Here is a 13,415-nt window from a genome sequence, read left to right as displayed (position 1 = left end):
AGCCCTAAACCATCCTGAGTTTCCGACACACTATTCTATGCTTCCGTATTTCCTTTCCTCACCGGGCGATTTCGCCTGTTGGAGCCCTAAACCATCCTGAGTTTCCGACACACTATTCTATGCTTCCGTATTTCCTTTCCTCACCGGGCGATTTCGCCTGTTGGAGCCCTAAACCATCCTGAGTTTCCGACACACTATTCTATGCTTCCGTATTTATTTTCCTCACCGAGCGATTTCCCCTGTTGGAGCCCTAAACCATCCTGAGTTTCCGACACACTATTCTATGCTTCCGTATTTCCTTTCCTCACCGAGCGATTTCCCCTGTTGGAGCCCTAAACCATCCTGAGTTTCCGACAAACTATTCTATGCTTCCGTATTTCCTTTCCTCACCGGGCGATTTCCCCTGTTGGAGCCCTAAACCATCCTGAGTTTCCGACACACTATTCTATGCTTCCGTATTTCCTTTCCTCACCGGGCGATTTCCCCTGTTGGAGCCCTAAACCATCCTGAGTTTCCGACACACTATTCTATGCTTCCGTATTTCCTTTCCTCACTGGGAGATTTCCCCTGTTGGAGCCCTAAACCATCCTGAGTTTCCGACACACTATTCTATGCTTCCGTATTTCCTTTCCTCACCGAGCGATTTCCCCTGTTGGAGCCCTAAACCATCCTGAGTTTCCGACCTCACTGGGCGATTTCCCCTGTTGGAGCCCTAAACCATCCTGAGTATCCGACGCACTATTCTATGCTTCCGTATTTCCTTTCCTCACTGGGCGATTTCCCCTCTTGGAGCCCTAAACCATCCTGAGTTTCCGACACACTATTCTATGCTTCCGTATTTCCTTTCCTCACTGGGCGATTTCCCCTGTTGGAGCCCTAAACCATCCTGAGTTTCCGACACACTATTCTATGCTTCCGTATTTCCTTTCCTCACTGGGCGATTTCCCCTGTTGGAGCCCTAAACCATCCTGAGTTTCCGACACACTATTCTATGCTTCCGTATTTCCTTTCCTCACCGGGCGATTTCCCCTGTTGGAGCCCTAAACCATCCTGAGTTTCCGACACACTATTCTATGCTTCCGTATTTCCTTTCCTCACCGGGCGATTTCCCCTGTTGGAGCCCTAAACCATCCTGAGTTTCCGACACACTATTCTATGCTTCCGTATTTCCTTTCCTCACCGGGCGATTTCCCCTGTTGGAGCCCTAAACCATCCTGAGTTTCCGACACACTATTCTATGCTTCCGTATTTCCTTTCCTCACCGGGCGATTTCCCCTCTTGGAGCCCTAAACCATCCTGAGTTTCCGACACACTATTCTATGCTTCCGTATTTCCTTTCCTCACCGAGCGATTTCCCCTGTTGGAGCCCTAAACCATCCTGAGTTTCCGACACACTATTCTATGCTTCCGTATTTCCTTTCCTCACCGGGCGATTTCCCCTGTTGGAGCCCTAAACCATCCTGAGTTTCCGACACACTATTCTATGCTTCCGTATTTCCTTTCCTCACCGGGCGATTTCCCCTGTTGGAGCCCTAAACCATCCTGAGTTTCCGACACACTATTCTATGCTTCCGTATTTCCTTTCCTCACCGGGCGATTTCCCCTGTTGGAGCCCTAAACCATCCTGAGTTTCCGACACACTATTCTATGCTTCCGTATTTCCTTTCCTCACCGGGCGATTTCCCCTGTTGGAGCCCTAAACCATCCTGAGTTTCCGACACACTATTCTATGCTTCCGTATTTCCTTTCCTCACCGGGCGATTTCCCCTGTTGGAGCCCTAAACCATCCTGAGTTTCCGACACACTATTCTATGCTTCCGTATTTCCTTTCCTCACCGGGCGATTTCCCCTGTTGGAGCCCTAAACCATCCTGAGTTTCCGACACACTATTCTATGCTTCCGTATTTCCTTTCCTCACCGGGCGATTTCCCCTGTTGGAGCCCTAAACCATCCTGAGTTTCCGACACACTATTCTATGCTTCCGTATTTCCTTTCCTCACCGGGCGATTTCCCCTCTTGGAGCCCTAAACCATCCTGAGTTTCCGACACACTATTCTATGCTTCCGTATTTCCTTTCCTCACCGGGCGATTTCCCCTCTTGGAGCCCTAAACCATCCTGAGTTTCCGACACACTATTCTATGCTTCCGTATTTCCTTTCCTCACCGGGCGATTTCCCCTGTTGGAGCCCTAAACCATCCTGAGTTTCCGACACACTATTCTATGCTTCCGTATTTCCTTTCCTCACCGAGCGATTTCCCCTGTTGGAGCCCTAAAACATCCTGAGTTTCCGACACACTATTCTATGCTTCCGTATTTCCTTTCCTCACCGAGCGATTTCCCCTGTTGGAGCCCTAAACCATCCTGAGTTTCCGACACACTATTCTATGCTTCTGTATTTCCTTTCCTCACCGGGCGATTTCCCCTGTTGGAGCCCTAAACCATCCTGAGTTTCCGACACACTATTCTATGCTTCCGTATTTCCTTTCCTCACCGGGCGATTTCCCCTGTTGGAGCCCTAAACCATCCTGAGTTTCCGACACACTATTCTATGCTTCCGTATTTCCTTTCCTCACCGGGCGATTTCCCCTGTTGGAGCCCTAAACCATCCTGAGTTTCCGACACACTATTCTATGCTTCCGTATTTCCTTTCCTCACCGAGCGATTTCCCCTGTTGGAGCCCTAAACCATCCTGAGTTTCCGACCTCACTGGGCGATTTCCCCTGTTGGAGCCCTAAACCATCCTGAGTATCCGACGCACTATTCTATGCTTCCGTATTTCCTTTCCTCACTGGGCGATTTCCCCTCTTGGAGCCATAAACCATCCTGAGTTTCCGACACACTATTCTATGCTTCCGTATTTCCTTTCCTCACTGGGCGATTTCCCCTCTTGGAGCCCTAAACCATCCTGAATTTCCGACACATTATTCTATGCTTCCGTATTTCCTTTCCTCACTGGGCGATTTCCCCTGTTGGAGCCCTAAACCATCCTGAGTTTCCGACACACTATTCTATGCTTCTGTATTTCCTTTCCTCACCGAGCGATTTCCCCTGTTGGAGCCTAAACCATCCTGAGTTTCCGACCTCACTGGGCGATTTCCCCTGTTGGAGCCCTATACCATCCTGAGTATCCGACGCACTATTCTATGCTTCCGTATTTCCTTTCCTCACTGGGCTATTCCCCCTGTTGGAGCCCTATACCATCCTGATTTTCCAAATACGGTTGTAGCTTGGATGATGAAGATGGTAATGATAATAATAATAATAATAATAATAATAAAAACATCTTGTTAATTTTGCTCGTAATTCTTAATAATATCTTTTATTAGAGTATCAGTAACATGATGAGTGGCGGAGTGCAAGGAGGATTCTGGTTACTTTTTGAAGAGGCTAACAATCTGACACGACCACTGCTGGCTCGATTGGCACATTCCGTACATAACATCTACCAATCAAAGATGACGGCTCTCAAGAGGTATGATGCTGCATAAGTTATGAATATATTTCTACAGTAATACGTAATTTATTTACTGTTTTTCGCGTAACATGACCGTATTTGTGTATAATATTTAATGATTTTCAGATCATAACTGTGTATAAAACGTACAGTAATACTTCTTGTAATATTAATAAATAATATACGATTATCTTCTCTTTCGTATTCCTAAAAAAAAAAAAATAGAAAAAAAAATAGGACATTCGAATTCAAAAACAATTTTCTTTCTGACCAAGTCTCCATCAACCATCGTTGAATGACGTTTTAAGTAAAATAATTTGTGAAAACACCTGTTGATTTAAAGATAAAAATAATTAATTTACACGTCTTGTTCTTTTCAGCCTCAGTTATTTCTACCTTTGAAACAGAAAAGCTTCATTTTGTTAACTAACTAAATGGATGCCCAATTGGTGAACAGCTGTCCATTACATACGTATTCGGTCCTATGAACACAAAATATTAACAACCTTCCTATAGTAAATTCTTTTAGTGAGGCACATTTGCACCGACTCGCAGGGGTTCCCTTTTAGCTCGGAAAAGTTTCCTGATCGCTGATTGATTGGACAAGATAATTCTAACCAAGCAGATACCAGGAAACTTTTCCGAGCTAAAAGGGCACCGTTGCGAGTCAGTGCAAATGCGCCTCAATAAAAAAAAATTAGTATAGTAGTTCAGTTTATAGGTAGGAAAAAGCGGCAGCAATATTTTTAATTGGGGTGATGCAATGATGTCAGTGATACTTCTGTTGGCTGCTTAATTTACTGAACCCTATATTTTTGTCTTTTCAAAAGCATTGCAATTTTGCGTTCTTGCATTTTCCTACATCAGTTTTCTTCAATAATCAAATATCTTTTACGACTCAATACCTGCTACAAGTAAGCTCAATACCAACTAAAAGTAAGCACACGGCTAATTTATATTGAAACATTATAAGAACCGGAAGCTCGTTACTTGAATAGATCTTGTCAAAGAAAAACATACTTATAATGAATAATTAAATCTATTCTTCTACAGATGCGTCATCAATGGTAAAGAGATGAAGCTTGTCGACACTTTCTGCCTGTTTCTGTCAGTGACATCGGAGGAGAGAAAGGGTGAATCCAAAAATGACAAGTCTTGCTCTCTGCTGAACCATGTCATCACTCCTCACATAACATCGGTATCAATCTGCTCTCCAAGTTTGGGTTAGTCACAAACAGATTACCGTAGTCGTTTAGATCTCAATTTTCAAAAAAGGAGAGGAAACTTTCTTTTAGTAATGGGAAATATTTCGATTGTTTGTTGAAATGAAGAAATATTCTGAAATACAGCGTTTTCCAAATATACATCTGCTATAGATAATGCATTCAAATCTGTTGTACTACTAATCCAGATAATTTAGGAGTCTATTTTCAGCTCCACTATGTTCATCTAGTACCAATGGGAAGCTATTCTTAGTGCTGAGACTCATCTAAAACTTACACTTACTCAATAATTGCAGCTGGCTAATTGCTTTGTATTTATATAATTCTGTGCATACAAAACATGCTTCTAAACACGCTACCTTCAGTATATTGTGGGGTTCATTTGCCAAACCTTAAAAGTTTTTACAAATATATGAAGAATACAAAAAAAACTAAAAGCATAACAAACATTCTAAATAAAGGTTCTTATCCAAAACGAAAATGTTTTAAACAAATATGCTTCATAAGATGAATGTTTATAATTCTTAGCCTCTGATGGTATGAGCACAATATTGTGTTGATTTTCATATATATATGTGTATATATATGTGTGTGTATATATATATATATATATATATATATATATATATATATATATATATATATATATATATATATAAATTATATATATATTGCAGGGGAGTGAGAAAGTGTAAATAGCTGGAAATGAACAAACAAAGTATCATTGAGTTATATAATTGTAACTTATGCAACGCTTATTTTTTCGAGAGACTTCAATCCAGCTGTACTGTTTTATCCGAAACTCATTGGTCACATTTAATTTCAGGTACCCTTATAGAAGCTGTCTTGATGGGTCATGGTTTTACCTTTACTTACGAATACAAATTGATGGTGTTCCAGTGCTTTGCTCAATTTGTTGAATTCTTACCGACGGGGACCCTTCCACCAGCATTGCCAAGGTAAACTTTCCAAATTAAAAAGAAAAATACCGACTAATTGGTTATAGTTTTCAAAATCACCGAAGTTACTCTTGATAATACACCATATCCTGTATGTATGTGTGTGTGTATATATATATATATATATATATATATATATATATATATATATATATATATATATATTATATATACAATATATTATATATATATATACACTCACACACGCACGCAATAAGCAATATTGACAGTGGAGAGTATTAAATATACCAAAACTAGTGTGTGAGAGAGAGAGAGAGAGAGAGAGAGAGAGAGAGAGAGAGAGAGAGAGAGAGAGAGAGAGAGAGAGAGAGAGAGAGAGAGAGAGTTTTCCTTTTGTTTCTGTGACTTAGCAATTATTAGTTGTTAAAATCCATACTTCATATAGTATATAATGAATGAAATATATCAAATTTACGTTAACATGACATTTCCATTAGGGTCGGCCAGAAAATATTTTTTTTACTTAAATGTTAAACCATGATAACTAAAAAAGGATAAAACTTGCACTGCAGGTTGGTACAAGCCACAGCAAGAGTAGCAGACGAAATTCGACAAACAGTTGGGCTTAATGACAACGCCAATGTAAAATCCCAAGAAAATTGTTACCAATCATCTTCCAATGCCACACCCTTATGGATGCGGCATCCTATTTTGTCGCCTCTCCTCACTGATGAAGAAATTCTCACTCAGGCTTTGTATGCAGTGTTGACGCCATTGCTAAGCGAAAGAGAAAAGGAATGGCGACAGATCTTCAGAAAGAACTTCAATTTACTGGAGGAGGAACAATCAGAGAATACCTTTGGAACAACAGACATTGAAAAAACCATAAAACGAGTACTTCTGGAATGGGGATTTAGTAAAGAAATAATAAATTTTATTGGCAACAGAGAAAATGTGCTCGAAAGACAAGATTCTTGTCCATCAGACATTGCTTTGATACCTCAAGAAGACAACGATGATGATGCCCCATGTATTACAGAAGAAGGGATGCTGGGAATTCAAGACAGCCTCAAAGAAATGTCCCAAGAATCTGATGAAGAGGAGCAAGCACAGGAATTAAGCGATTATGGAGAGAGCATTCTAAGAGCGGCGCTTCATATGTACTCACTTCTTAATATTCACCACTCATGTTGCATCATGGCACCATCCGGTGTTGGAAAATCAACTGTGTGGAAGGTAATCTACTTCAATTTTCAATTCACAGAGCCTACAAAAAACGAAAATCTTTATTTCAGATAACAGAGATCTGATAAATATTTGATCATTTGAACTCATTGGCGACCACACAATTAATTATTAGTGTTGTTCATTGGAAGAACCAAGTTCTTTGAGTGCTAGCAAGTAACTGGGAAGAATTTTTTTTTCCAATTCACTATAGCGACCATTATATGAGCTATAAAATTCAATTTCTTTAATTTTTCTAATAGTTATATTTTAGGGCACAATATTCATAATTACAATCGAACATGTCTAACTAACTGATTTTGAGATGTGGACAAAATATGCTACTTAGGCATACAGAAATATTCGTTAAAAAATATACCATATATGAATTTGAGAACTGCATTTATGTTCCTGAATAAATTTTGTATAAAGAGGGTTTACAGATATTCCAATGTAACCCAGAAAATTATTTGTAAACTACCAAAGAAATAGATCGCAAATAAAAAGTGAAAATTGTGACCGTTAGTTACTAAGCTTTTTTCATATCACTGTAGAACTTTTATTTTCAATAACAGAATCTTTCATTTGTATTCATATATCGTGAAAAAGTTGGACATACGTGTGCTATATTCAAACTAGGCATAAATAACTATACAAATTCAATAGGTTGAGTTGAAGTTAAACATCGAAAATATTTTTTTATAAACATTTTTATTCCATGTGCAAAATAAATAAGGCTAGACTAACAATATATATTTTGTTGGATAGTTCATCTATTTTCCTATCTTCCAGTATAAATTAATCGTAAATTGTCACTATCGTCATTGAAACCCCCTTTCCCTTTCCCCGAATCATATACACACATCTGTTCTTATATTTACTTCTGAATCGTCCGAATTATCTCTTAGCAACTCGAACCATGTCTGTTTTGGTGTCAGTTTCGTTGCATGACTCCAAAGGGCATTGTATAACCGAAGTTCTGCTCACACATCGGAGCAGAACTTACAGTTGCATCATCTTGCCTTTCCTGAGAAAATAAAAGTCACCGGCGTGGTCCCTTAGAAAAGTCCTTAGAACAGTATAACATTCTTCCAGGCATCACTAATGATGTTCTTAAATTATTTATGCAACGTTTGGTATTCCGTGAATAATTATCAAAGGCGTATATCTATCCTAAATATACCGAAATATTCCACACATATGCAGCTGCCTATTTACAGTAAAGTCAAGAAGAAATGGCCGACTACAGCATTTGGTGCATGCGCATTCGATAGGCGGGTTGATTCGTTTTTCCATATCTATAGCGATTTTGTTCAATTAAGTTTCTACCACTAGTAAAGAGTTATTTTTCCCATCAGGCACAAAATCAAATTATTAATGAATATTTGAAAAAGATATCTTTTAGGAACATAAAGCATATAACTATACTGTATGGGCATATTTCGTCTAGTGGGTGAAGACTTTGTGGACGTATATCACGTTCATTGGTCGTCAAAGGTTTAACAAGACTAACTTATAATCAAGTTGAATTTCAAAAAACATATCAACATAAAGGACTTTCATAACTTTCGTTTTTAGACTGTATTACTAAACCTAACTAATTTTTTACTTTTGACATAGCCAGGTTCACTATGCTTGGATCTTAACTTTTGCTGGATGTTTGTGAAAGGTATGAAAACAACAATTTTGCAAACCTAATTGTATAAGTAATCAGAAAAAACAAGGTTTCCATTTGCTTCAAGTCCGTTATGGCCACCTTCTTGGATTTCACAATATGACTGCCTTGAAAAAGATTTTTGTCAATATCTGAGCTACTGAATAACTTCAGCTAAACAACCTTTTCCAAACCCAAGAAATACAATGTTTACATTTTCAAATGTGTTGAACAATACTTACTAATTTCATTAAGTCATACTAGGCACCAACCCCAAGGACATGTTTATCTAGCGGTTTGATTGTTGTAGTGGACCTCCAGTATATCATATACATTGAACAGTTTACATTCAAGTTTATGTGGTCGTTTTATGATCGTGTTTTTTTTTTTTTTATTAACGTGTTTTTCCTAGGCTCTTAATTAAGTGACAAACCACAGGATATTGAAGAAGCTACTTGTCAAGGTCAAGAATCCATTAACTAGAAACCGTGTTTACGTTGACAGTCTGATGCTGAAAAGGAAGAGTTGGTACAAATACCAGGATAGCCTCCAACCAGTGTGTACTGAACATAGAAGAGAGGGCCAGTGTGCATGAATACAACTATGTTTAGGTCCAACGACATCTGTAATGTTGTAAAAAAACATACACTACAAATCAGAATGTCTACCATCATAGTTGTTATGCAAATACAATTAACAAAGCCCAAATCAAACATGTCCAGAACCGTCATGCTCAGTGTCTGCAACACTGCCAAGAAATATGTAGAAAAAATGAGGAAGCACTGAAATGAACCAATGTGGCCCATGTGCATCTAGATTTTAAACCCCATTCAGGAGGTCCCATATTATGTTCATTTAATATAGAACAATGTTACTTCTGTCAGAAAGATGATGATAAGCAGCTTTATCAGGCAAGGACAGTTAATGCAAGAAAATCACTTAAAGAAGCTGTTCAAAGATAAAATAATAACATATGAGTTTTGGTAGCCTATTAGAAACATACCTGCCTAACGATCTCTTAGACAGAGGTTTGAGACATTCTCAAACATCAGCAACCATTGCCTAGCCCTCCCTGGTCCTAGGTTAAAGTGAGGGTGCTTGGGCATTGATCATGTGTATATACGGTAAGTCTCCGGAGCATTGTCACTGTCGTTTCCTTGGCCATTCTTAAGCAACATTTAAACCTTTATACACTGAAAACAAGAAAAGGCCGAAAAGTACTCATGCTGCAACATATAATTCTGCTCATGCTTAATTAAAGTCACAGAACCGATTTTACCTAACTATGGGAAACACCAAAACCATCCATTAATAAGCTTAGCAAAGAAGGCTTGGAAAATCTTGTACCTTTATTCAATAGAAAGTGGTTGAATAAACAGATCCTCAATGCATTGCTTCACCTAAAGTCCTATCTTCAAACAAATATGAAGGAAGTCTTCAATTTCCTATTCCCAGGAAGAATAATACAGAAAGCATTGTTCAATACGAAGATGTCAGGCACCCCAAACTTTACAAAGACACAATGGACATAAACACATAGGGATAACCAGTGACATCCATGAAATTCAACCTAAACTGTATACCATAATCTGTTAGATCATGAAAGGACCTGCTGACAGCATGGAAATTCAAAAAGAGGACCAAAGTTGTTGACAGAGCAGCTCTCACGTGAGTCAGAACACCACGTAAGGATTCAATTCCAACTGAATGGTCAACTACATGGTGCATCTGAAAACCCACAGGTTTATTGTGCTCCATATGATCGTACCCTGCTCATTGAAATAGCTCTGGCTAATGCTGCTGTAAAAACCACCCCAAGAGTTCCAAGGTCTGTATGTACGACCATTCTTGAAGAGTGACTGTGCTCTTTGCAGTAAATAACAAAGATTTTTCAGACGACACTGATGATGGGAAAGAAACCACCCATGGAATGATGACTGGCAACACCCATTAAATGCACAGATGTCAGTGTTAGTCATAGCAATCTATTGTCTAATACTGAAGATGACATCTATTTCCATGGCATAAGGGCTTATGAAGATAAAGCCAATATGTTAACTGGTGCTGACAACACTAGACAATTCTCTCATATAGGCAAAGCAACCTGCCAGTAAGTCTACAGGAAAGCAGATAGAGATGCAATCATTCCTCTGCAGATTGCTTTAACAGGCAGGAGTGACATAACTATATTGGCCACAATGGTTAGATTTCTCTGCGCACCCTAATCCTACAATACATCTACATCAAAATCATTTCTGAAATGCAATGACATCTCTTCTTCAACATAAGGCAAAAAGTTACAAGATGTTTGGAGTTCTCAGAAAACACAGCCTGAGAGTTCATATCAGAGCCACTGTGTAGGAACAGCCATTGCTCTGCAGGATCATCAGTGGGATTCCCTGAAAATTGGCAATCACGTGGAGTCTAATGACCAGCTGAAACCAATCATAAAAGATGACCTTTCCGCTCCAATGGCCAACATTGAGCTGGATAGCTTGCAAAGCAAATTAATTATAAATTTTCTTTGTTTGAAGTACGAATTAAAACAAAACAAAATTCCTTTGATTGCTATGAATTCACGGATTGGCTATGGTTTAAGAAATGCTCATAGAATTTATTAATGAAATCTCTATGGGAGCAAAGAAGAAGCATACACCCATTAAAAAGAGAGTTGGATCTGTTATAACAACAGAGGATGAAGAAAGGCAAAGTTGAATGGAACACTTTATTGAGGTCACGAAAAGGAGATAAAGGAATAATTTGATTGATATACCTGAAGCTGATGAACACTTGAAGTGCCCATGAATGAGTTCAGTGTTTTAATTCGAAGATATTATTAATAAAACTCTGGAGATGGAAAGCCCCTGGTTACAATGGAATAACTGCCGAGATGATATTGGCCAAAAATGAAGTGACTCCCAGAATGCTTACAAGATTATGAATGGGAGCTATGAGCATTGGTGAAAATGGCAAAAAGGGAGACCTTACTGACTGCATTAATTACAGAGGCATCACACTTACGTCAGTTGTCATGAAAATGTACTGTATATCATAGTTATTCTCAAGAGACTAGAGAGAAAGGTTGATGAAAAGCTGATAGGTGAACAAGCAGGATTTTCAAAAGGTAGAAGTTGTACTGACTAAATTTTCATTTTAAGACATGTTGTACAGCAATGCATAGAATATAGAAATCCATTTGTGAAATGGCATTTGTGAAATATGAAATAGCCTTTGAAATTGTGCACCGGCCAATTTTGTGGAGTCCTACATTATTATGGAATTCCTCTTAAATATATAAATTTGAATAAGTCTGTTCATGGGCATAGCAAGTGCAAAGTTAATGTTAGTGGATGCCTATTAAATGAATTTCCAGTGAACAGCGGAGTAATCCAAGGGAATGTATTGTCGCATATGTTGTTTATCCTACTCATGGATTTTGTTATGCATAGAGCAGTTGGAGATGGTGGAGAAGGATTGGTAATAGGAAATTAGCTGAGTATGCTGAGGATTTGCAATGCTTACCAGAATGCATGAAATATCACACGAGGTTGAGCTCAAGATAAATAGAAGAAAGACATAGATGTTGAGAACAGTGTGTACAATGGAACATGAAATATCACTGGAAGGAGAAAGGATTAATAACATAGAATCATTTACGTATTTGGAAACTATGATCTCCTATACAGGGTCACTAGAATTGGAGTTGGTAAAAGATTGAAAAAAGCAAACCAGAGAATGGCCAGGTTAAGTAAAATTTGGAATTCAAGTCGCCTGAAATTAGATATAAAAATCATAATATATATCAGTTTAGAGATATGGATTACTGTATGGACATGAGTCGTGGTATGGCAATGAAACAATCTCCAACAGATTTAGCAGATTTGAGAACAAAGCCCTCAAAGGAATATTGGGAGTTAAATGGCAGGATAGGATTAGAAATAAAACCATAATAAAGATTACTCGAGTGCCCCGTGTGGATAATATCATAGCGAGTAGTAGATGGAGGTGGTTTGGGCATGCTCTTCGCACTCCCCAAGAGAGATTCGTTGACTAAGTGTTTAACTGGGCTCCACAAGGCACTAGAAGAGTTGGAAGACCCAGGCATAGATGGCTGAGAACTATGAAGCGTTAAGTGGGAGATGATGAGTGGAAAAGTATTGAATTAGAAACTCAAGATAGAGATGACTGACAAAATCTAATGATGATTCTAATGAAGCAATCACCAGTTGGGGTTGAAGTAAGTGGTTAAGCACTGGAGTTTTCGTGGTGTATACCCTCTGTGAATTTGGCATTCAGCTCTGGGTTACCAAAGTGAACACATCGATATTTTTTATATGAATTCATTTTGAGTCTGTTCAGTTTGTGAAAATATGATTCCATTAATGTTGTTGTTAGTTATTATGACAAGATCGATAATAGCTATGATTATCAATGATATAAAGATTAATTATTTACACGTGCTGTATAAAGGATGGTATCCTATAGCATGTAACACTCATTCGCTATACCCAAGTGCTATCCAAACGATTTCCAAATAAAATATTGAAATATCATTTGGAGTTTGCATTACTGTATGTATAATGTTTCGTAATGATAATCAGGCAAAGAATTTATACTACAACGGTCTTTACCAGTGCAGAAGTGAGTGTTAGAAGGATGAGGACACAGAGAAAGTATGAAAATGGTGATGGCAAAGATGGTGATGCTATGTAAAGACTCATTAGTTGCCAAAAAGACTAAACCCTTTCTTTTAATTAAGAAGCATGTTGGTTCTTAATAGACAATCGCTTAGTGACACTCATGACTGATTACTGGAAATTTATAAAATAAGGTAGTGGTTGATTCTTTTATATTTATTTTGATACCATTGGATTCCTTGACCCCGAAAATGGTAGTTTAGCTTTCAAAATAACTTTTTTAGGTCATTTAGAATTTGAGA

At 38.4% G+C, this 13,415-nt stretch overlaps 1 protein-coding gene across 1 annotated transcript in view; it reads left to right on the top strand.

Moving 5' to 3' along the window:
* Positions 1-13,415, top strand: part of LOC137633717 (dynein axonemal heavy chain 6-like) — a 163,475-nt gene that overhangs the window by 76,455 nt on the left and 73,605 nt on the right. Inside the window, exons 20-23 of the mRNA XM_068365966.1 lie at positions 3,328-3,473; positions 4,509-4,678; positions 5,505-5,637; positions 6,171-6,834. Of these exons, the coding sequence (XP_068222067.1) occupies positions 3,328-3,473; positions 4,509-4,678; positions 5,505-5,637; positions 6,171-6,834 (1,113 nt within the window). The remainder of the gene's footprint in view (positions 1-3,327; positions 3,474-4,508; positions 4,679-5,504; positions 5,638-6,170; positions 6,835-13,415) is intronic.

This window comes from Palaemon carinicauda, chromosome 3 (genome assembly GCF_036898095.1).
Source record: "Palaemon carinicauda isolate YSFRI2023 chromosome 3, ASM3689809v2, whole genome shotgun sequence".
In the NCBI taxonomy this organism is placed as follows: Eukaryota; Metazoa; Arthropoda; class Malacostraca; order Decapoda; family Palaemonidae; genus Palaemon; species Palaemon carinicauda.
Note: the sequence above shows the minus strand (reverse complement) of the source record. Positions and strands in the feature narration are given on the sequence as shown.